The following is a 24,831-nucleotide window of genomic DNA, read 5'->3' on the forward strand; positions in this document are numbered from 1 at the left end:
ACACCAGTGTAATCAAGCTATGTTGTTATTAACTTCCTCCTTGCATTTAACAGCGTGATTTCTCGGAAACAGATCTACGGCTCTGAGGGAGGATCTGCAAGGGGGTTCAGGAGCGCATGCGCGACCACTGTAAATAAAGTCAATCTGAACTTGAAGAGTAATCTATATTTCATGTTTTAAATCCCACTGTTTTGCTGCAAATATGCAAAGATGAGATCAGTTATTTACAGTGCAAGTTCTTTTGGAGAGAATTTTAAAAAATGCTCTCTGAAAAACCTGATTGTGAGTCGACGTGTGACTTGCTTTGTTTTCGATGTGGACATTTTTTACAGTGTGCTCTCCTTCTTGACCGGCCGGGGAAAACCCGCCGTATCCTATATAAAAACCCATACAACTATGCAGTCTCTCAGTTCAAGAGCGATCTGCAAGTGATTAATACAAAGACGAGGAGGAGTTTCTGTGGAGCACTCATAATCCAAACGGACTTATTCTGTGCACTTTCCTCTTACGGATCATAGAACAAGTAAAGCCTGTAAGTGACTTGATATTAATGTAATACTTCCACTTGCATGGGTTGCCTCATTTTGAAATATTTTTATTGCGGCGTTTTCAGAATAATTATTGTAAATATTGAACAAATGCGCAAAACATTCCTTAATGGCTCATGCAGTAATACTTTTGTTTTTTATTTATACAATTTAGTGACTAACAGAAGTTGATTAAATAAGGGATGAAGTGACTTTTTACAACCGGACTTTTTGTGTATTGAATGCATGCAACGGTCTAGGAAGAGGTGTGTGCTCTCTCCGCGCTCAGGCGATCTTTTGGCGTACGTTAATACCACCTGTCTGGATGCAATCAAGTTGCACGAAGATTTATTTTAGACTTTTGAAGTGTAAAACGAGTCTACTTATATACGAAACCTTCTCTGAATGCAAAACTAAGAAAAAGCGCTTTTTATTTTTTTGGTCTATTCTGACCTTCATAAATAACGTTGACTCCTACGCGCAACTGCCTCCTGCCCTGCTGCCTGCCCCGGTCGTGAACTCTTCTCATACTTCTGCGCAGCAGTAAATCTAAGCTGAGGCAGACGCGGGAATTCATTTGCTGTAGGTACTGAATATCACACACATTCCCAGTTTATCTAAAGATTTTCCTTTGTTGCTGCATATTTTAGGGAATCATGCCTGTGTCAAGAATGAAGATGAGGCCGTGGCTGGAGAAGATGATCGAGTCCAACTCCATCTCGGGTCTGACTTGGGTGGACAAGGTGAGATGCTTATGTCTCCCTGGAATACATTGGATTGAGTCGTGTAAATGACATTTACTGAAAAACCTATGGTCAGTATGTTGGAATAAGTACAGTAATAGACATTTTGAAATGTATTTTGCTGTAGGAGTGGAGCAGCTACTCATAAAAGTAAACAAAAATAACCAAAGTGGTATATTGGGCAGTTAAATGGTCAGGAAAACATTTGGAAACTATGGCAGCCTTTTAAAATAAACAGTAGACAAAACAGACACCATTTTTGGTCTGTAGCTCACAGACATCACTGCGTATTCAATCACTACTTTATCTTCTTGTGGGAAATGAGACAAACATGTCAAAGAGAGATTAAATATTTCCTCCTGACATGACATACTGTGTTTATAAAACAAAAACAAAAGCTTGTTTGTGTGTGCAAATAATATTTGATAATTACAGCCATTCAATAGAAAACATATTTGAAAATGTGTGCTTATGTTTTTATTTTTGTTCTGTGTTGAATGCGTGGCTGCACTCGTCCCAACTCAGCATGTTGTTTTGTGTTTTCCAGGATAAGACGATGTTCTCAATCCCCTGGAAGCATGCAGCTCGACACGGCTGGGAGCTGGACAAGGATGCATGTCTGTTCAAAGAGTGGGCCATCCACACAGGTGAGCAAATACACATACCGACTGCAAATATAAAGCAGCAAAATTATTAAGGAATGAAACTAAACAAAATGCATTCTGCAGGGAAATACGTCGAGGGCCAGACCTGTGACCCAAAGACGTGGAAAGCCAACTTCCGCTGTGCTATGAATTCACTGCCTGACATCGAAGAGGTGAAAGACAGGAGCGTCAACAAAGGCCACCAAGCAATGCGCGTCTTCAGGATGCTGCCTGCCACCCCAAAATCTAGAGGTGAGACAAGTGACAGGAAGTCAGCTAGAACTTTTTTTTTTCTTCAGTGAATTAACATTGGTGTGCAGCAGCATGTGCTGGCTGCTGATTTTTTTTTTTTTTTTTCACCGTTTTCTTTTTTACACATGAAGTGAGTTTGTTCTACAATCATACTATGGGCTGTTTAAGACGTCAAGTGACCAAAATGTTTTTCTTTCATCTTCACAGACAAACGAAGCAAAGCAAAGGAAATGAAACAACGTAGGAGGGTGAATGCTGTAAGTATTGTTCTGTAGATTCAACAGCACTTATTTTTATATAGACAGAGACAATAATGTCTTTAGAAAACAATGTTATTGTTGTGGTATCGGTGTAGCAGCTAGACATACAAATGCACATTTCTTTGGTTATTATTGAAGCTTCCTAAATCTCACTCAATTTGAATTCTTCCCTTCAGCAGAGCTCAGAGGTCAAGATGGAGGAAGACACTGATTACAGTGACAGCCAGTCTCCCATGGCTTCTTCACTGCCGGAAGAGACTTTTTCAACTCAGGAAAACACAGTCGACAGTACAGTGCACACAGACCAGCCAGGTGAGGACGAAAACTGGGAGTAGTTGAAGAATAAACTTGATAGTACTGTAATTTCCTGTGGCATTCAGTCATGAATTCAAACTGCTCTGTCCTGTGCCCATACACAAAGCAAGTGTATTCAATGCTATTGTTTGCCATCCTTGCAGGTTACAGTCTGACTCCAGCTGAGGTTCCTGACTGGTCTTTATCAGTTGAGATTGGGCCTGGGAGCTTTGCAGACAACTATTTCCACAGATTTGAAGTTTCACCTGACCACAGTCCTGGTAAGACATTAACACATGTTGTACTTGCTAATAAATGGTTTTGGATTAGCCAAAACAAAATGAAGTAAATTCAGACAGACAGATTGATATCACAGCGCCATACTCATGTTCCCTCCCTTTCCTCTCCCTCTCTCTCTGATGTGATCTTCTAGATTACAGCTATCCTGACGACATTATTGAGGTAAGCATGGAATTCGGCTCCTATTCTTAATAGCATGCACTCTGCATTGACAGGAATACCCATGTTTGTCTTATTCTGCTTGTTTGGCTTGTGTATTAAAACCCAAAAACTAAAAGACTGATTGTTAAAGACTGGTGTGAAAAAACTGGAGTTGTGCAAAACATAGCCGTACTCAGTCCAGTGTTGCTCTTTCAGATTTGCCAGCAAATGGAGAAAGACTCACACTGGATTGCAAGCAGTTTAGACGGCACGGGGTTCCTGAGCAATCAACCATGCGCCAGCCCAGGGAGCCAGTGGAGTGATTCCTCGTCAGGTAACATTACACTCCATGCTGGCAGTTTAGGAGTTAAAGTATAAAGATGTAGATGTAAAGTGCTTCTGTCTATGCATGTAGTAAGTTTAGTAAGTGAAGCAAAGTAACTCATTGCGACTTCCGCTTAGACCACATCTCTTGTAGGCTACTGATACTACTCCTTCAGCATCCTGACCTTGAATTTCCTCTCTTTGTTTTACAGTCGATGAACTAGACGAACATCCACAGTACACAACTTTGGTCTCAGACTTCACAATTCCCACAGACAGCTTCTGGAAAAACATTTGCCCAGAGATTTTGCCCAACCTCTGAGGGGCTCAGGACAGGACAGGACAATGCTTCTGACATTATGGACATTATGGAAAAAAGCTTTTCCTGCCCATCATCTTCCCCCATCATCTCAGTCGGATCACCTAGCATCACCCCTCCAGGATCTAATGAGGGCTGTCTACACTTTAAGCTAAAACATCCCACCCACCCCCAGAGTTGCGCTTACCATGTGTCTGACAACTTGGAGAGTTTCCCTTTTCTCCCTCAACCCGTATGTACGTGTTTTAGGTGAACAAACTTAATGTGAAGTTATGAAGAGAATATATGAAGTGCTCTGCTGTTAAAGGACATACTGCTTATTATCTGTGTTTTTGGCGGGTTCAAGGCTTTGTGGTGCTCAGTTTTTTTGTGATGTTGATCTGTAATAAGACAGAAATCTGTCCTGTTACTGCTCAGGCAGGGCATTTTCACTCAGTTGTGACTCCATACCAGGTAGCAAATACTTAAATGCAAATAGGCTCACATTCAGTACATATATCTGACAGACAGTTAATGCATAGTGTCAAATAATTACCACATAAAATCTGTGAAAATGTGTGTTTTCCGTTATGTGTAAAGGTGAATTTTAGTTATATCATAAAGCAAACTATCATCTTAAAAAAATGTCTGGTAAAAGCTCTACTTCATAATCTTACAATTTTGTTTCTTTTTTGCTTAAAGCAATTGTTAAGGAATCTTGTAAATAGTTGTTTGTGTTTTTATAAAATAAAAAGATCTATTTTAAAATGTGAATAAAGATGGCTCCTTACTATAAACACAAAGAGCTTTAAGTTTATGTGTGTAGAGATAGTTGACTTTAAGTGCTGTGCTGTAATGAAATGATTGACTTTGACCACTGACCCAAAACAACAAATGCGTCTCAAGTAGCTAATTAAGGGTCTCACTGGAAAAACTCAAATTATGTCGGTCCAGATTTTTTATTTTGTCCAATTTAAAGCAAGTCATTAGCTTACGACTAATTTAAAAAAAAAAAAGAAAAAAAAAAGCGTTTTTCCAGAAAAGAGTAGGTTATTACCTACTTGCAGAGAATATAAGTTATTCAGTATGTGGGCTGTTACTGCACTAAAAAGATATAAAGCAAATAGTTACATAATTTCTTTAATCTTCTTTATCTGGGGTTCCCCTGTAATCCCCACAGAGTTTGAGGAAATGGTGTCATTATATAACATACACCCACTGAGCACTTTATTAGGAACACCTTACTAACACTGGGCAGTTATTTCCTTTGCTCTCAAAACATCTCCAGTTCTTCATGGTTTGGATTCTACAGGGTGTTGGAAACATTCCTTTGAGATTCTGCTCCAAGTTGATGTGATTGCATCGCATGATTTCAGCAGAATTTGTCATCTGCACATTGACACTGCCAGTCTCCTGTTCTACCTCATCCCAAAGGTGCTCAGTTGGATTTGGATCTGGTGACAGGGGAGGCCACTGAAGTTCACTGTCATGTTCATGAAACCAATTTGAGATGGCTTTTGCTTTATGACCTGGTGCATTATCATGCTGGAAGTATTGTGGCCATAAAGTGAAGAACATGGTCAACAACAATACTCAGACAGACTGTGGCATTCAAATGATAATTTACTGGGATTAAGGGGTCCAAAGTAAGCCAATAAAACTCCAACCACTCTGGCCATTCTCCTCTGACCTGTCTCATCGACAAGGTGTTTCTGTCTTATTTTTGGCTCCATTCTGAGTAAAAACTCGAGAGACTGTTGTGCGTAAAAGAAAAAAAAAATCCCAAGAAGATCAGAAGAAATACTCAAACCAAGATGTCTAGCACCAACAATCATAGCATGATCAAAGTCAGAGATCATGTGAAGATTAACTGAAGCTCCTGAGCTGGATCTGGATGATTTTATGCACTGCACTGCTGCCACATGACTGGATGATTGGATAATATGGTGCACAGGTGTTCCTAATAAATTGCTCGGTGAATGTTCTGTAGCCATGCATGTTAACAATGGGTGTCTGGATGCCCGGATCTTGATTGATTTGATAAAGTAGTCTGCATATCTTTGGCAGCTGCCATTTTCCGTCACAACACGCGATTGCGCTGGCAGATCACACTGAACAGCGATGAGATCCTTTTCATTCATTGTGTGAATCTTTTCAGGTTTGTCCAGGTGTTTGCTGTAAACCGCACAAGTAGTTAATCCACTTGAAAGATGAAAATGTGCTGATAACCAGGTGATGAAGGCTTTTTATGCTGTTCAGACAAACCAACCAATTAAAAGCCTTGATTAAGTTGTGTGGGACTGGTAGACACACTTTACAGTATATCATGTGACTTCATATGGGCCCAGTGAAGCCTTTTGAGGGAAAACCACACATTTCCTGTTACATTTTCAGAATAAAAGCGGAAGCTGCTTGCTGATTGAGTTTTTTAATTTCTAGATGGCGGCGCTCTGGTGGTAGCATGTTGCAGTAGCTCCAGCTAAAGTTGCTGAGTTTTACACTTGCATGTTTCATTCATTATCTTTAAACCCGACATTTTCTTTGCTTTTTCACTTTAATATAGATATTGTGTGGCTGATCAGCAGAGGGTCTTTACATACATCATTGTTGCTGCTGTTTACCTCAGGAATATGTCCAGCCGCAGCCACAGAACAAACTTAGGGTCATGGTTGTGATAATTGGCACAGTTTGAAGGAGCGTGGTCTTTAGGGTCTGAAAGGCTGTGGCTCGACCCTTCTCATTTACAACCAGCCATCACTATACCAACGTTGTACCAACTCGTCAAATGCCCCACCAGAGGAAATATAACCTTGGATTTACTGTATGGAAACATGCATAAACTTCTACTGGAAAGTAACCTGTGAGTCCCACTGAGACTGAGAGATTTCTGGTCATTTTCATTCACTCCCTTGCGTTTGTGCTTTATTTCTGTGCATTTCAGAAGCTGTGGGATGATTTTTCTTTTCACAATAAAACCATAGTCTGTCATACTGCAGTGTTTCATTTTGCTTTGTCTTTAAATATGACAGTAAAATAACATTTGCAACGTTTGCAATAAGCTGTACAGTATAAAAAAAAAGTCGCAGTCAAGTAAGGTCATCCAAGTGTGGGGTGGGCTTAGTCGACGTGCAACGCACCAGTGTATTCAGGCCATATTTTTGCTCCTGTCCTTCTTGCAGTCAATGGTGTGATTTCTCGGAAACTGGTCAGCTGCTACAAGGGGGTTCAGGAGCGCATGCGCGACCACTGCAAATAAAGTCTACCTGAACTTAAACAGTTATTTATATTTCACGTTTTATATCACATTGTTTTGTTGGACGATGGGGATCGAGCGGCGAATATGCAGAGATTAGATATAGTGCAAGTCACTTTGGTTGAAAAATGTTTGCTGTGCTGACTTAACAGTAATTAATTTGTTGTTAACTGCAGCTGCTTTTACTTTACAATATGCGCACTTCATTTCACAAGTCATGTCATGAATGAACTTGTAGAGGCAGAAACTTGGAAAGCTGTTATCATATATAGAATATTTTTATTAAAATGCTCTATGAAAAACTGAATTATGAGTCGACATGAGACTTGCTTTGTTTTCGGTGTGGGCATTTTTTATAGTGTACCCTCTTCCATGAATCGACGGGGAATCTCTGCAGTCCATGCAAGGTCTCCGGGTGAGGACAAGTTTCTCTGGAGCAATCGGATAATAGAACAAGCAAATCCTGTGAGTGACTTAATATTAATGTAATACTTCCACTTCCATGGGTTGCCTCATTTTTATTGCTGCGTTTTCAGAATAAATATTGTAAATCTTGAATAAATGCACACAACATTCCTAAATGTCTCGTGCAGTAATGTTTTTGTTTTTGCGGTTGGTCAAGCTTGTGCAGTTTGACTGTAAGCTACTGACAGAAGTTGATTAAATAAGGGAAGAAGTGCACGGAGATGAAACTGATGAAACTGCAAAACTCGTTTGTTTTTCACCCTCCTGTGCTGCCGTTAGGCGGTAGTAAATCTAAGCTGAGCCAGATGCAGGAGTTTATTTGGTGTCATTACTGAACATCACAGACAAGATTCCCCATTTATCTAAAGATCTTCCTTTGATGCTGCATATTTTAGGTAAACATGGCCATGTTAAGAATGAAGATGAGGTCACGGCTGGTGAAGACGTCGTCAACTCAGGAAAACACAGTCGACAGTACAGTGCGCACTGACCAGCCGGGTGAGGAAAAAAAGAATAAAGAATAAACTTGATAGTACTGTAATTTCCTGTGGCATTCAAAACTCAAACTGCTTTGTCCTGTGCCCATACACTTTTGAGAAGCCAAAAATGAAATGATCTTATTGTTAATGTACAGGGTGTAGTGAAGGCTGACTTGAATTCACCACTAAAAAGCAAATGTATTTAATGCTATTGTCTTTTTCAGATGGGCCTGGGAGCTTTTCAGACAATTGTTTGCCTAGATTTGAACGTTCACCTGATCACAGTCCTGGTAAGACATTAAGTAGCCTGAAGTAAAGGTTTTGGAGTAGCCTGAAGTAAATTAAAACAGACCGATATCACCCTCCCTCTCTCTCTGATGTGATCTTCTAGATCACAGTTCTGTTGACGACATTATTGAGGTAAGCATGGAATTCGGCTCCTACTCTTAATAGCATGCACTTTGCATGGACAGGAATACCCATATTGGTCTTATACTGCTTGTTTGGCTCATGTAATAAAGCCCAAAAACTAAAAGACTGATTGTTAATGACTGGTGTGAAAAAACTGAAGTTGTGCAAAACATAGCCGTACTCAGTCCAGTGTTGCTCTTTCAGATTTGCCAGCAAATTGAGAAAAACTCACACTGGGTGCCAAGCAGTTTAGATGGCACAGGGTTCCTGAGCGATCAACCATGTGCCAGTCCAGGGAGCCAGTGGAGTGACTCCTCGTCAGGTAAATATTGCTAGTTGGTGGGTCAAATGGACACTGCAACTTCTGATTAGACCACATCTCCTATAGGCCACTGGTACAATGACAGTCAGTCTCCCATGGCATTTCCGGAAGAAAACTGGGAGTCGTCGAAGAATAAACTTGATAGTACTGTAATTTCCTGTGGCATTCAGTCATGAACCCAAACTGCTCTGTCCCATACACTTTTGAGAAGCCAAAAATGAAGTGATCTTATTATTAATGTGCAGAGTGTAGTGAAGGCTGCCTTGAATTTGCCACCAAAAAACAGGTGTATTTAATGCTATTGCCTTTTTCAGATACGATTGGGCCTGGGAGCTTTTCAAACAACTGTTTGCCCAGATTTGAAGTTTCACCCGATCACAGTCCTGGTAAGACATTAACACAGATGTCATGCTTGCTAATAAATGGTTTGGATTACCCGAAACGAAATGGAGTAAATTCAAACAGACATACTGATATCACTCTCTCTCTCTCTGATGTGATCTTCTAGATCACAATTACGCTGACGACATTATTGAGGTAAACATGGAACTCGGCTCCTACTCTTAATAGCATGCACTTTGCATTGACAGGAATACCCATGTTTGTCTTATTCTGCTTGTTTGGCTTGTGTAATAAAACTCAAAAACTAAAAGACTGATTGTTAAAGACTGGTGTGAAAAAGTTGCGCAAAACATAGTCAGTCCCCTGTTGCTCTTTCAGATTTGCCAGCAAATTGAGAAAGACTCACACTGGGTGCCAAGCAGTTTAGATGGCACAGGGTTCCTGAGCGATCAACCATGTGCCAGTCCAGGGAGCCAGTGGAGTGATTCCTCAGGTAAATATTGCTAATTGATGGGTCAAATGGACACTGCAACTTCTGCTTAGACCACATCTCCTATAGGCCACTGGTAGTTTGCATTCTCCTTCAACATCCTGACCTTGGATTTCCTCTGTTTTACAGATGAATTAGACGAGCTGCCACAGTACACGACTTTGGGCTCAGACTCACTCTGGGGAACCCTTTGCCAAGGCACCTCCCCCAAGCTCTAAGGGTCTCAGGACAGGACCAGACAATACTGTGGCATTCCTGCCCATCATCTTCGCCCATCTTCTCAGTTCACCATCACCCCGCCAGTATCTGAGCAGTGTCCACACTTTAAGCTAGAACACTGACCTCTATATGCCTGATTGTAAGCACTGCACGGCTGCCATATTACTGACGGACTGGATAATTGCATAAAGAAGCAGGTGTACAGGTGTTCCTAATAAAGTGCTTGGCTAGTGTTCTGTGGCCATTGATGTTAACATTACATATTACTTGAAAAATAATTAACAACAAAAAGCAGCTTTGCTAAGAATTGTATTGTTTTATTATATCATTTAGCATCATGCATAAGCAGCATCATGTTCACACTATACAGCCTTAGTGTGTCTAGTTGTGTGTGATGTGAGTGAACTCCTATAATAAAGCAAAATTTGTTCTTTAAAACTATATTATACGTTAGCTTGATTTCCTTCTTTCATATTTGCAGTCGTGTAAACATACGTTAACCTCAAAATACTTACAAATGAACAACAAATCAATCACTAACTAATCACACAGGTCTGGCTGATGCCAGGCTACTGTATGTTAAACATCTAAAGTGGCAACTGCACAGACTACAGTCAAGTCCCGTATGCATGGGTCCCATGCAGTTTCCCCATTGTGGGACTAATAAAGGTGTATCTTATCGACAACAGACCTCATTTCACTGTACCACGTAGCCATATTTTGTTGATTAATGCATATTTTTGCAGTTTCCACAGTCTGTTTCGGTCTTTGTCTCAAACATACTCCCTTTACAGACAGGTCTCCATCATGCTGTCGTCTTCCTTCTTCTGTTGCAGACATAGAGGTGCAGGGGACCTACCAGTTGTACTTCTGATCCTTTGCAGATTGTTACCCTATCAGAAAGGGGAACAAATAATTTAATGATTTAGCATATTTTCGCCTTATCATATGACAAACATTTAATTTTGTGTTAAACATCTTCATGGATGCTGCACTTTATTTATTTTCAGTTCAGTTACACCTGTGAAAAGCAGTTAAACAAAAGAAGCCTTCCCGTTTTTCCTGTTGCTCTACAGGTACAGGTACCAGTCATGTTAAAAACCTGCATGCATCAGGTCTGAGGAATTGTGGCATACATGAATCAAGCAAAGAAGAGAAAGGAAAAAGTGTGAGGAAGTTGCAAAGAAGTACTAAAAAACCCCAAAGACAGAAAAACACTGGAATTTTGGACGTGTTGATCTAAATGAACCAAAATAAGGAGTTCAGAAATAAAAGTTCCACAAATTTGAGTGCAAATTCAGTAATTGTTGCATTCAGTTGCTGCGTCAAGCAACATTACTACCACTAGTAACCACAAAAAGAAAACACCCACTTTATGCCAATGGAATCACAGCACTATAAAAATATGCCTGTGAAATGCAGCCTTTAATTCACAGCTCTGAAAAAAAAAAAAAAAAAGAAAAAACACTTGACTCCTGTTACTTCTAAAGTATACTCCACTTTAAAAAACTGTGCCTCTACAGAAATTTTATCTGATGGATCCAAATTTTCTGTTGGAGATTCTTTCCCTAATGACAAAAAGCATTTCTTTTCATTAGAGAAATTGATTTAATTATATGAATTAATTAATTATATTATATTAATTTAATTTCATTATAGGAACAGTGCCTACAATGTACTCATACCAAAGAACACAAGCTGGTAGGATAAATCGTCTTTGCAATGAGCATTTAACCCACATAAGTATATTGCTTTATCTTAAAACCTGTTGTCATTTTGGGAATGTAACCCACATATTTTACATATTCTTCTATAACCCCTCCATATGGGTTTCAAGAAATTTTCCTAAAGCCCATTTTGTTATCTTACCAAGCCCCCACAGCTTTGACAGCACATTGTAAATCATAGTGAAATACAGTATAATTTATTTTTTCTTCCTTCTAACTTGCCCAGTGGTTACTCCCTTGTTCTCCATATTCTTTTCTTTCACTGTTACCTATATTTTAGTATCAGACGCCTCATTCGCACAATGAAATTACACTGTAAATAGTGGGCTTCATTGTAAACTATTGGTGACCAAAAAACATTTTCTTATAAAGCAGTATAAAATTATTAAAGCACATTTTAAATTAATACCAGGTGGTTTCCAAAAAAGTTAATTAATTACTAAATAAATAGATTAATTAATGTTTATATATTATATGATCTTTCAATATGAAACTATGGTATTAAAATTTTACTTTGTATTTAATGTTTTTTCTTTTTTCTTTTTTTTATTCTTATTTGTCTTTATCATTATATAACCATTTTTGAAGTTATGGCAATAATTCACCCATGATTTGTCTTAAAATATCTGATGTAAATAAATATATGTAAATAAATAAATAACAGGTGAGATATCTGTATCATAAACTCAAACCATTTAATGCGGACAGGTGCAGCTTACGGTACAAACTTAAACAAGGGCGGAAAACACACAATATAACTGTTTGCTTTAAATATTTTTTCCTGCTTCCTCGGCTGACTCCATGTCAAGGACAGTGCTGTCTACCTTTTAAAAATATGCTGTTTGTTCAGTTTAATTTCATAAGTTAACTGAAACTCCAAGAATTATATGGCTTAATAAATATAAGAAAACTTGAAAACATGGCAGACACACACACACACACACACAAAATCAAAAGTTCTTTTGATAGGTTTGGCCAACAGTATTGCCTTTGTCTGCATGTGTGGTCCATGGTTAGTTCTGTAGAACAAAGGTATAAATCTGCTGTAGCAGCACAGTCAGTCATGTAAACAAAGGCCGGTGAAGTAGGAAGTGGAAAATACATCCTAGGAACTGCCTTAACCGACGTTTTCTTTCTTCAGAAACAGCGGACACAGCCAACATATATCACACAACTTGGTCTAGAGGGAGAAAATTATGGGTGTATTGGATGTGTCTGGCTCTGCTTCTGTTAATACCAGCTTAATACCAGCTGTGTGTGTATGTGTGTGTATGTGTTGCTGATGTAGAGAGATATCTCTGGTGCTTTCCACTGACTGCTCATTTTAATAACACTACACACTGAGTCACCTTAGACTGAAGAGCAGCCAGAGTTTTTTCTTTTTAATAGTTGTGAAATGACAGAATTGTACAAGAGAGGTTACTTCCCCTATAGCTTTCACAGAGACATACATACCACAATGACCAGCATGGTAAAATCAAACTGACTTGGTATTTCCCTAGGTTTTTCTCTCTCTTGTGACAATGACTCGTATCACTCAAAATTTAACACTGTGCTTGATGCCCCAATTGCTTTATCCAAAATTACCATGTTACTGTGTTAAAAAGTTAGAGTGATAAAATTTCCATTAAAGTCAACCTTGGATTTTAGAGGATTTCACTAAGCACTGCTGCCAGTGTCCTATTAGTTTGAACACCCCTGCCTGCTCAGCCCTTTATCTGTTTTCTTCTCTCCTACTCACTGTGATCACTTACGCAGTAATTTAACACAGCCGGATTACCAATAAAGCTGTTCTCTTTTATATGTTTTTCTGTCTGTGCTGACAACCGAACAAGTCTTAAGTGACTGAAACATGGCCCATATAAGACCACATGTTAACCATGAGTCAGTTGCCAGCCTGTTGAGGTCCAGCCAAAAAGATTCTATTAAGATGCATTATGGGAAGCTAAAACTGATGCTTCACACATACAGTAGAAGATTTATGTATGAGACTAAAAGTCAAGATATCTCAGTCTTTCCTGCTCAGTTACTTTGTAGTATAGTGATTTATTTTATATTTTGATTAAGAACTGATTTGCTCAGCCTCCTCAAAACTCCCCCCAAAAATCACATATTAAGCAATTAATTGATTAACATGTGACTAGAAGATTTTTTTTTAGGTCTATCAGTATGGAAAATATTGTCTTGTTTGCAAGATAAGCTGACTGAACAACAGCAGTTTGTGGTAACCTGCAAGTCCTAGACCCTCTTCTAGCGGAGTGAAAATGAAATGAAGAGAAAAATAACTTGGATAAATAAAACATTATTAGTTCATGAGAGTCAGATGTAGTCGTTATTTAACTGCACAAAGGTTGGCCTCATGATCTATGGCCTTTAGTCAACAAGGTTTTAGTCAGAGTTGGAAGCAATGGACAGAATGTATAACCTTATCTCTTACTGTGAAATTTTGGCTGCCATGTTTCCTGCTCTTGAACTTTGGAGGAGTACTGCAATAATGCTCGTGTGTGCTTGTATGCATATGCATCCATCTGTCAGTTCCTTTTTTCACTGAGCACATCTGAGCATGTTTGTCCTGGCATAATCATAACAAGCACCAGTTTACTGGAAACAGACCCTGAATAAGAGCAGCTGTAGGTCTTCCTAAAGAGGGTCTTTTTCCGGCTGTGTTCATTCACAGAGAAATCTGCAGAGTGCCTAAAAACAAGCAAACAATACACAGCCAAATAGCCAAATACCAGAGTAAATTCAAACTGTCTATTTTATATCCTCAATTTTCCAAATGTTAACAACTCTTGGTGCTAACTGCTTTTTCCATTTTTCTATTTTAATGTCTGCAAGCTTTGGATCTCTTAAGTAGCCTCACTGCTGTAATACGATTGGGATCTTCTCTGAACTGATGCCCACATTTTCAAGGGGCCCCAGTGTGAGTATTTGATGCCACCTATGTTATGATATTGCTAAGACAAATGAAACAAATGGGTAAACCCCCCAGAGTTTGAATAAACCATTTCAAGTAGATATTGTAGATATCAGAAATTCCTTACATTTCTCTGACATGGAGTTACATTGAGGAGGATCACATGAATGTTTTTTCCCACCCTACTGCTTACAGTTGAAATGGGTCTAAAATAGCTTTTGCTACTGTTAGTGCTTTTGGATGAACCGTCTCAACACAAATACAAAAAGCAGCAGAGAAGAGAAAATGCTGTATTGTTTCTGCAGCCTTCTCGGCTTTAATTAGCACTCAGCTACACCGACCACATTTACTTTGCAGGTGCAGGTTTTACATACAAAACACATACTTAGTTCTTAAAATATGATGTATTGCTGTAAACTACTCAAAATGTTTGAAGTCGTTGAAATTAGCTCCCTTTCATCCAGCTCATACAGCATTTAAAGGCTGAGTATGTGCTATGGATCAGTAGTAATAATCCAATAATATAATATCCCTATGTAATAATTTATCACTCACGGTGGCCAAAATAAGATCTTTGGCTTTTGATACATTTCGCTGATAATCTTTTCATATTTTTACTTAAATATGAAAAAGCACTTTAAAACTGACCTGAACACATTTTCCACCATGATATATTGTTTCCCATATAACCCGTATAAGTGTCAATACAAGCGAAAACCTCATTAAAAAAAAAAAAAAGAAAAAAATCCAAACAAACATGGGCGTCATCTGTTCTGTCTATGCCACAAGGATAACATGCAGCATTCCTTGTTTAATTAATGTTTGATATGAATCCTCAAGATGGGAGGATGAGTCAAACATATAAGTAGACAATGGACTGTGGATTTTCAGGTTTGGATTGATTTACTGTCAACGTTAAGTTATAATCGCCTCTGCTGAACAAACAGTGTGTACCACAATGCAAAGCAAAAAAAAATGCACAAATAGTGGCAGAGGGTTGTGCGCACGGTGTCACTGCATCGCAAAAGCAGTTATGATTGACATTTGCGTGCGGAGCAACTAAAATGCCAAGGGAAATTATTTCAAGTAAATATCTGATCCATGATTACACTATAACTTAATGTCATGTTCTTACTAGTTTCTACAGGTTGATCTACAGCCTTACACGTGTATTTTTTTATAAATCAGCCTTGAAAAAAAAAAGGTTTGTGGGTGTTAGTTGTAGTAAAAATGTAGGGGAATAAGTGGAAGGTCAGATTTGAATGCGGGCCTGAGTGCCAACTGTGTCTGATGTGATGAAGAGATGAAAGAGAGACTGCCATCTCACACTGCCTGTTATGGGTGTCTTTACGATTTTTTGTCTGAACTATTTATTGAACTTGGCATCTAAAAAAAACACCAAAATAAAAATGACTTCCAGCAGTTATGTATTAGTTTCATAATTACTCATAGTGAAAGGCAGTACACTCCTAATCGCCCACCCCAAATCTTTGAACAATCACAGCTGGAGGTGTTGTTGGAGTTCCTCCCAGGAAGTCAAGTCATCTAGAGCACATGTGCTCCATCCAATTTTGTACATGAGACTGAATTAATAGTACTTACTGCAGAAGACATGCTCATGCAGAGCAGTTAACGATAACTGAGCTAAAGTGTGTCTTGGCACGGTGTTTACACTCTGGCAAAAACTGTCCACATGCTCAATTTGAGATGGCTGAAAACAATAGAAGGAAGCATGGGGCAGTTGTCAGGACTTATCTCAAAAAGCGACTGTGAAACATGACTCCATAGACTGATACCAACGGATGTTGAATAATAAATCTATGGACATGAGTAATCACACCCTGGCATTTGGTTGCATGGGAGAGAGAAAGAAAGTGTTTGAGTGTATTTGTGTGTGTGTGTGTGTGTGTGTGTGTGTGTGTGTGTGTGTGAGAGAGAGAGAGAGAGAGAGAGAGAGAGAGAGAGAGAGAGAGAGAAACAAATAGTAGGAATTAGTCTGCTGATTTACTGGAAACACCAGAGCTGTCTTTAGTTGTAAAAAAAAAAAAAAAAAAAGGAGGCATGGTGAGGTTATCACAATCTGAGTTATATCATCTCTGCAGGTTTCACCAGAACTGGATAAAGCTGTTCATTTAAGGTTAAATTTTTAGTTGCAGCACCCCACTTTGGCCTATTTATAAAAAAACCTTCCTGTGCTTCATTTAAACAATCAACATGACCTTCATCAGCAGGACACATTGATAAAGAACATACAGGCACCTGTTGGAAATTCAGGTGATACTGCACACTGAACCCATCTTTGAAATGTAAACTACATATGTACTTCTACTGTGTCGCTACTTCTATTCACGCTACTGCTTGTTAAAAAGCCATTTTATGTACGTGAACGCCACAACAATAGAATAGAATAGAATAGAAAAGAATAGAACAAAACAGAACAGAACAGAATAAAGTTTACTTTGCCTTTTGCACAGATACACTGCAGTACATGCACACTGGGACACCTTTGTTTTTAAAGGGTTTCAAGTGCTCAGTCACAGGCTTTGGAAAATTGTCACAAATAGTCACATTGTTGAACAAGAGCAGAGGTTTGAACTTGGTGTGTCAATTTTGAACGTTGCATTTAACTATTTGACTGAACTACATACATTTAATGAATGGGGAAACCGGTGTTACACCGTATCAAGCATTTGCAAGTAGTTAGTGGACAATAACAGTAAGAAAACGTAAATGGATCAAAACAAAATGTTAAAAAAAAAAAAAAAGAATATACTGCTTCTAGTAAACTGCCTTGTCAAGAACACTCAGAAACCAGAGGTAGAATGTATTTACATCTACTTTACTTAGTACTTTACTTGTGCATAAATTTGAGGTACTTGTTCTTGCATATTACCATCTTATGCAGCTTTAACCTTCTACTCCACTTCAGTTCTGAGGGAAATATTGTACTTTAGATTCCACTACATTCATTTGATGTAGTTGCTAGTTACTTTTCAGAATAAGATTCTAAAACACAAAACACATGATCTCATAAAACGTGACACATTGTTCATGACATTTATATGACATTTATATTATAACACTCACATTGGCCAATTGTTTGCAGTTGAGTACTTTTACTTTTGGTACTTTATATACATTGTGCAAATTCTACTTACTTACTTTTACTGTTGTAGTATTTCCAATGCATAACTTTGACTTGTAATGTAGTATTTCTACAGTGTATTGTTATTTTCACCTAAGTAAAGGGTATGAATACTGAAAACTATAACCCTGGCTTTTGCAAAACACACCCACACAACTGGACAGAGAACCAATTCATGCAAACCTTCATGGTTGATGCGATCAAATTCTGCTTGACTGTGATACTACTGTAAACACAAATCCAAAGCTGTGCTGTTAGAGCACATCCCGCGTGTGTGGGTGAGTTGTAGAGGAGACAAGAGTAGGTATGAGTGAGTGAGATAGACAAACAGATAGAGACAGAAAGAGAGAGAGAGAGAGAGAGAGAGAGAGAGAGAGAGAGAGAGAGAGAGAGAGAGAGGAGAAACAATAAGTCAGCTGACTTTCTGGAATGAATAAAGCCATGCAGAAACAAAGCCATGTTTGTGACTCCTGGGGGTGGTGGGGTGGTGTGCAGGGGGGTGGGAGCTAGCATGGGTGAGTCTGTGGGAACTTGTAAGAGGGGACAAGGAGAAAGAAAAGAGACAGTTTGCTAGAATCAGCTTGTTTACTGGAAAGAGCACAACCCTGTCCGTTGCGTCCTCTCTCCACCTCTTACTTACACACACCCACTGAGGGGGTGGATGACATACACTAGCAGGGTGGCACAGTGCCCATACTACCAGACCAAGTATGCAAAACAACTGCAGGTCTACCAGACAGCAGTTGCACTTTCCATCATGGAAATTAATAGATGAATAACAACCAGTAGACTTCTCAAGTAAATAGATGACATATCACTTCATAATAAATACACTTTACACAGAAAGATGCATTTGAAATAACACTTTAAGGTGTGGATAATCTCGTGGCCCAAACAAACCTTATCTTTTCTGGATGACATCTCTTCCCTGTTGTGTTCCACTGCCTTCAGCTACACATAACTGCCATTTTGGTATTTTCTGCTTTATGTGAACACATTTCATGATTATTGAGTGAAGTACCAGGGCACATTTCTTCCTTCCTGGAAACTATGCATGTGTTACTGATACCTTTATCTTGTGTTGACACACTTGTGTAGTCAAACAAGGTCTGGTGAAAATTATGATAAATTATGAGTTAAGGAAATCTAAACCTTTGTTTTTCCTTTCTTTACATAACTTTTTTTTATCATTGGCTGGGCTGCAAGGAAAGGTTTTGTGTGTGTGTGTGTGTGTGTGTGTGTGTGTGTGAGGTAGTTTGTGAGAAATGCGTGTCCCTGCTTTGGAAATAAATCTGCTTTATGATGTGACAGTACTATGTATGGTTAAAGTCTGGCAAGGTTTAGGGATTTACAGTTATGGAGAGATAATGGTAAATTAGCTGGGGTTAAAAAACATAACCCCAGCTAAACAGAAAAAAACAAAACAAAAAGCTTGGCTTGGGTTTATATGATCATGTTGTTAGGAGACATTGATTGTCAGTGTTAGAATAATGGTTAAGGAACAAACCTGGTCATAGTTAAAAGACACCAACATTTGTTATTAAACTTTAAACAGACCATCTATCCACCAAAACCCCAGCCTTGTGTTACTTTAGCTGAGGATGTGGCTTCTTGAGGAGAAATTTCAACATCTATGTATTACAAAGGTCTAAAAATACCTCTAAAAAACATCACCCACTGGGAATCTTGGGGATGCTTGTCCATCAGCAAAGACAGCTGAAAGTTACCTTAAAGCCACCTTCAAATTCCCTATATATGCCAGTTGGTTTTAATGTTATCATCTATGGCCCCAGGACAGATTGATAGGCCAGGAACTTCTGTAAGTACTCAGGTAAAGAGCAACAAGAACAAACAAGTAAATTAAGGTGACTGACATGCAGTGATATTTCAAAAGGAATCTATCTGAACCAAGGGTTGAAAACTTCTTCTGTACTCCTAGAAGATTATATAACCCTTTAGCTGACAGTGTTTAACAGGGTTTCCCTACATATATCAGAGTGTATCTAGGTATATGTGTCACAGTATTTCAAAGTGCAAAAGGTTATCTGACTAAGCAGATCCCTGGCACAGCTGACAGCATAGTAAACAGCACTCACAGAATGACCTACAGCCATTCCCAACAGTGCAGTGTGTGCCTGTTTACACGCTCTTCCTTCAGTGAGACAGGAAACACTCAAAATCTCACTCGCAATATATTTAAGCCAAAATGCAACATCTATCTCTGTGTTCACTGCAATAAATCCAATTCTAAAATCAGGACAGAGTCAAGCCAGTTCCCCCGTTTGCCTGAAATCACCTTTCAGTGGCAGTGTCTTTGTGCTACAATGCCATCTGCTGTAGGTGTGGCCACAGGTGAGGTGAAGTGAAAAGTCATAGCAACAAGATCAAAAACAAAAAACAGGAAGAAAACAAAGAGCAGTGAGGCTGGATAAGCAAGCTGTGCGACCAGTTCAAAAACTTGTACCATAGATTTTTATTCATTTATGTTAGTTGTGTTATGTTAAAACATGCATTCATGTGGCTCCTGGGGCTTCAGGTGTTTTTATTGTGGATGCTAATCCCTAACCTAGGCTAGTTGCCAGGACCACAACTGGGAACTCCCCCCTTTGATTGTTTCTTACTACATATCCTTATTGTCAGCCCTCTCCACCTGTGGGCTGCTGAAGTCCTCACCTTACCTCACCTTACTAGCACAGACACTGCTATTTGATGATTTGACAGGCTAAACAGGACCCTGTACACCACAAGCTCTAATGTGGCTTTGCAGTATTGCAGTTCTTTTGATTTTTACTACAATTTGAAAAAAATGCCTTCTTCTGGCTCACAGGACCTTTTCACACCCTTTTGGAGAATTTCAAAGATGCATAGTAATCATGCAAAAAAATGTGCCTGTTCTGTGCTGTCTAGGAAAATATAATAATTTTACGGCAGCCGCACTCTTCTATTGCCAATATCTCACTTTAGAAATACCACCTATCATTATGATACTGTTGCCTCATGTTGAGGGTCCTAAACTTTAAAACACCCCATGTGATGGAAAGGGAGGATTGCAGGCATGAATTTCAGAACAGAATTTCAGATTCAACATGTGGTGCAAAAACAAAAAAAACTGCCAAGTCAAGAGCCTTGCAGTCTCTCTGCTAGACTCTGACTGAGCAGGAGGCATGATTTCTTCTAAATCACGTGACTTGAAATAAAGCCTTGCCATGCATTTCCGACATCTCACAGCAGGTGGTGCTTCTCAGAGGGGGAGCACCATGCAGTTTCTGAGAAACGTGCCTAAAGCTGAGAAATCCAGTTCTGGGTTTTATTGTCTCTGCATCCCCTTCCAATCTCATCCTTGCTGGGCTGCACTGCAATATTTTAGCATGCCTTTTCACAGGAACAGCATTTAAGAAGCCAGAGTAAGCATGGTATTTAACAAAAACAATAAAATAAAATAAAAAATCATCTCAATCACAGAAATAGTACACTAAACAAGTCTTATTACTTCCTAATAACCCACGTGCACTAAAATGTTGTTTAGTTATAATGTACTAAAAAGATATATATGTGACTTTTGATCATGTTTTGGTGCTTGTCTTATCTTTTAGGGCAAACTATCACATCACAACAGCACTGAGAGATTGTCCTATAAAACTAAGACTCAACAAGCTATGTAAAACATGCCTTTTGTTTTAAGTCAGATTTTGGGTCTTTGGTCATTTAACGGTATTTGGGTATTTAACATTTTTCAATAAGCATCATTAAAAGTTTATCATGGTTAAGGGTCTCACACAATAAAGAGACAACTTTGGCTTGGTACTTCAAGGGGAATGCCGTCCGTTCTGTGCCAATGTGTGACCCTGCTGGGATGGTAAGCACCATAGAAGGTGTACCTTTGGGTTGAGGTGTCATATCACAGTTGTGGCAAGCATAAATCAGCCCTGCACACAAAAACGAGCCACAACTTAAAACTCTTATGGTTAAAAAAAAAAATCACGTCATACTGGTCAGTTTCTGGGTGTCAGGTAGACACCGCGCACACTCACAGTTAAGTAATCAATTGTCATTTTATTTAAAAAGATGAATTACTTTGTCCTCTTCAATGTCACAAGCTCAACTTAAGCTCCATGCTTTATCAAACAAAAATCACTGACTTGCTTCTGACAATTTGAAACTCAATAATGAACTGTGGTGAGTTTCAAAATCATGTTTGTGTTTCTTCTTGTTGTTCCCAGCCATCTGTGTCAGTCTGGGGCAGCTTGTTATCTATTCGCCGCACCATTGTAAGATTTCTTCCAGTAAGAGATCATAACTGATAACAGAGACACTCATTAGCATGAGCAAAACAGATTCCAGACAAAGGCATACGTAAGGTTCAAGTATGTGTGTACACAGGCCAACTGGAGATAAAACTTTGAAGCAAAATGATCAAGTATCTTCTAGTCATCTTTGATTATCTTTTGGATGTCTTTTTGTGTGAAAGCTGTGCCAGGTGAGGGAAAGTCTGTGTTTGTGGTGTATTTTGTTTGTGCTGCTCTAAGTGATGTTATGTAAAGCCCTCTCCTGGCTTGCTGGGTTCAAAGTAGGTCAAATATCTCTCCCCAGATTAGAACTCATTTCCTGCTTTTACTGCAACTGTAGCCTCATATTCAACAGCTCTGCAGGGTGGCTATGATAAAAAAAAAAAAAGAGTAATGATAACAGTCATGGTCTACTCTTCTCTACTTGCACTCACACACATGCAAATTCCAAAAATTAAGTTGAGTTTCAAGGTGAGTAAGTAACAAACCAGGCAAGTGCCCAGTGAGTCATTAATGCAGAATACATGATACTTCCCTTTTCACATGAACAGAGCACAAAAGCAGATAAGAGGTCAAGGTTCATGCTGGTTATACTGAGGTCTTGGACTACATCTAGTGGTTGTTCATGATAAACTGTTTAGCTAAATCTTGACTAATGGTGACACCTGGTGTTCACTCATGAAATCTTTTTTTTTTTTTTTTTAATGTGCACACCAACACTTCAGTTCAGCCTTCGTCAGGAAAAGGAATTTAAAAAATTTACTTAAACAAAAGAAGCAAAGTACAGCATCCATTTTGAAGCTTGGTCACTGCAAGATTTTTAAATTATTGAAGTGTTAAGACGTAAGCAGTATTTTAATGTTGTAATGGTTACTCAGTTACTTTGCTTAGCCTGAGTGCAAACATGAGATGCTTACACTTTGCTACAGTACAGAGGTATTTTTTTTTTTTACTGCTCTACATTTATCTTACAGCTTTAGTTACTTTACGTAGTTTTGCATTCACAACATAAGAGTAGTTTATTGAGTATAATGCATTGTCATAGATGAAACTACACAATAGCATATAAAATATTAAAATATTAATATTAAATTACCTTCACATCAACAAACTACAACAGTAAAAGGCTACTCGCATATTAATGCATCACTAATCCAGTAATATAATGTATCATTGTATAACACTCACACTGATTATTTTAAGCATTATGAGTATTTTTATTCTGGAGACTTAAAGAATGTTTTGTTGATAATCCTTAAATACTTTTAATATGAAATGAAATGAAATATTCAGTGCTGAACCTTTAAGTGTAACGAGGTAATTTTATATTGGAGTTCTGTTGCTTTTTATTTGCGGAAAGGATCTGAATTCTTCGCCCAGCACAATTTACTACTCGGTTGGGTAGTTGACGTTATAAGAACAGCACTGATATTTTATGAGATCATTTTATGCTTTATTTTTAAGCGTTGGAAGACGTTCTCAGGGCCTTTATGTAAGTAAAACCACTGGTTTAATCTTTAACTGTGTGCTGGATTTTATGAGCTTCATTGTCAGTTCTATCACGTTTTAGTGTCAAAACTAACCAGTAACTAGAGCCATCGAACAAATGCAACACAGTAAAAAATAAAATAAAAATAATAATAATAATAATAACCATAACTATTTCCCTCTGAAATGTAATGCAGTGGAAGCATAGTAGTATCTCTGCATAATATGGAAATACTCAATTTGCAAGGAACTTAACTGTACTGACAGGGACACACTAAACAATTAATGATACACAGAAACTTAAAATTAATTTTTGAAACAAACGTGAATTATCATTTAGAATAAAAGACACTTCAAAAAAAAAAAAAAAAAAAAAAAAATCTATTCGCCGCACGATCTGGGCTCTTTTGGCGACATCTAGTGGATATTTGTGATACGACGTTTATATACATTTCTGACCAACGGTGCACCGTTACTGTTGTGCAATGGGAACTCGCCTGGGGATAGGCATTTAAAAACAGTTATAGGTGGGGTTTTGTGCAGGTCCATCCAGTGGATTAGAATCAAATTAATGGCACTGTAGAAGGCTGATGTTCTTTTTTGAGTTGTTTCAAGAGTTCGCGATTTTTAAAACACTGAATAGGGAAACGCGTTCAGTTACTTTCCCTTTCCTGTCTCCGTGTCGTATACGTATATAGACGTATATACATACATATATACATACATATATACATATGTATATACATACACGTATATATGTGTATTTGTGTATATTTATCCTACCTAGTCATATAATAAAAAGAAAGAAAAATTAAAGAGAAAGATATAAACTGGAGTAGAAAAACAAGAGACTAATTAGGCAGCTGTAGATCTAGCTCTTGCTGTGAAAACGACGTCAAAACTGTGATTATAGACTAACACAGGGTGGTGTTGACTTTCAAAAATCACATTTCATGAGGTTATTTCCTCATGAAACATCTTAACCAGCCCCCATATAGGGCCGTGAATCTACAACACACAGTCTACAATAAAGAGAAACCTTACCGTAAATTCAGCTTCCATCGTATTATTCCATATGGAGGTTGTGCAGATAATCCAGCCATAAATGCGACAAACGTTGGATAAAATGAACAAAGAAGCAAACGGTTGGACTGCGTGTGCAGTGTGCAGTTTCACTTTTATTTTGCTCGAGCCTTCAGGCGAAGTGAGCAACAGTCCCTCAAGTGTTTCCCAGTAACAGCTGCTGCTGCTGAGTATGAGCTGAGCTGAGGTCAGTTCATCAACAGCTCCTTCTCCTCAAAAACGGAAAGAACTGTACTTTATTTACACGGATGCAACGGTCATGACTCATTTATAAATAGAAAGCCAACACACGACGATTCCGCATAACCTCGTTTTAAAAGGTCCCTGGTAAACGGAAAGTGAAATTACTGGGTGGACTTTCCACGGAAGCACACGGAAGCACACGACACCACCGTAGCTGCTTAGAGGCACATATGATGTC

General features: G+C 38.6%; 1 protein-coding gene across 6 annotated transcripts; it reads left to right on the plus strand.

Moving 5' to 3' along the window:
- The first annotated feature begins 387 nt into the window (after positions 1 to 387).
- On the plus strand, positions 388 to 9,808 carry irf1b (interferon regulatory factor 1b). Of its 6 annotated transcripts, none has more exons than XM_041051089.1 (10): positions 388 to 532; positions 1,178 to 1,270; positions 1,818 to 1,917; positions 1,999 to 2,166; positions 2,374 to 2,423; positions 2,603 to 2,738; positions 2,885 to 3,001; positions 9,222 to 9,250; positions 9,434 to 9,548; positions 9,675 to 9,808. In XM_041051089.1, the coding sequence occupies exons 2-10, from the start codon at positions 1,184 to 1,186 to the stop codon at positions 9,761 to 9,763; spliced, it is 891 nt and encodes a 296-aa protein (XP_040907023.1). In that variant the 5' UTR covers positions 388 to 532; positions 1,178 to 1,183; the 3' UTR covers positions 9,764 to 9,808. The 6 variants fall into 6 exon arrangements, with proteins under 6 accessions (XP_040907023.1, XP_040907021.1, XP_040907017.1 ...); XM_041051083.1 differs by lacking the exons at positions 9,222 to 9,250; positions 9,434 to 9,548; positions 9,675 to 9,808 and adding exons at positions 3,154 to 3,182; positions 3,378 to 3,495; positions 3,698 to 4,578 and having other exon boundaries at positions 389 to 532; XM_041051084.1 differs by lacking the exons at positions 9,222 to 9,250; positions 9,434 to 9,548; positions 9,675 to 9,808 and adding exons at positions 3,154 to 3,182; positions 3,378 to 3,495; positions 3,698 to 4,578 and having other exon boundaries at positions 389 to 532; positions 2,606 to 2,738.
- Positions 9,809 to 24,831: the final 15,023 nt, after the last annotated feature.

The sequence above is a fragment of the Toxotes jaculatrix genome, chromosome 12, assembly GCF_017976425.1.
Source record: "Toxotes jaculatrix isolate fToxJac2 chromosome 12, fToxJac2.pri, whole genome shotgun sequence".
Classification (NCBI taxonomy): domain Eukaryota; kingdom Metazoa; phylum Chordata; class Actinopteri; family Toxotidae; genus Toxotes; species Toxotes jaculatrix.

Excerpts from the sequence above, each read along its gene's own strand:
- irf1b (XM_041051083.1), top strand. The coding sequence starts at position 1,184 with ATGCCTGTGTCAAGAATGAAGATGAGGCCGTGGCTGGAGAAGATGATC. Across the intron at positions 2,424-2,602 it reads AACGTAGGAGGGTGAATGCT|CAGAGCTCAGAGGTCAAGAT; the intron begins GTAAGTATTGTT and ends TCTTCCCTTCAG. Across the intron at positions 2,739-2,884 it reads AGTGCACACAGACCAGCCAG|GTTACAGTCTGACTCCAGCT; the intron begins GTGAGGACGAAA and ends CCATCCTTGCAG.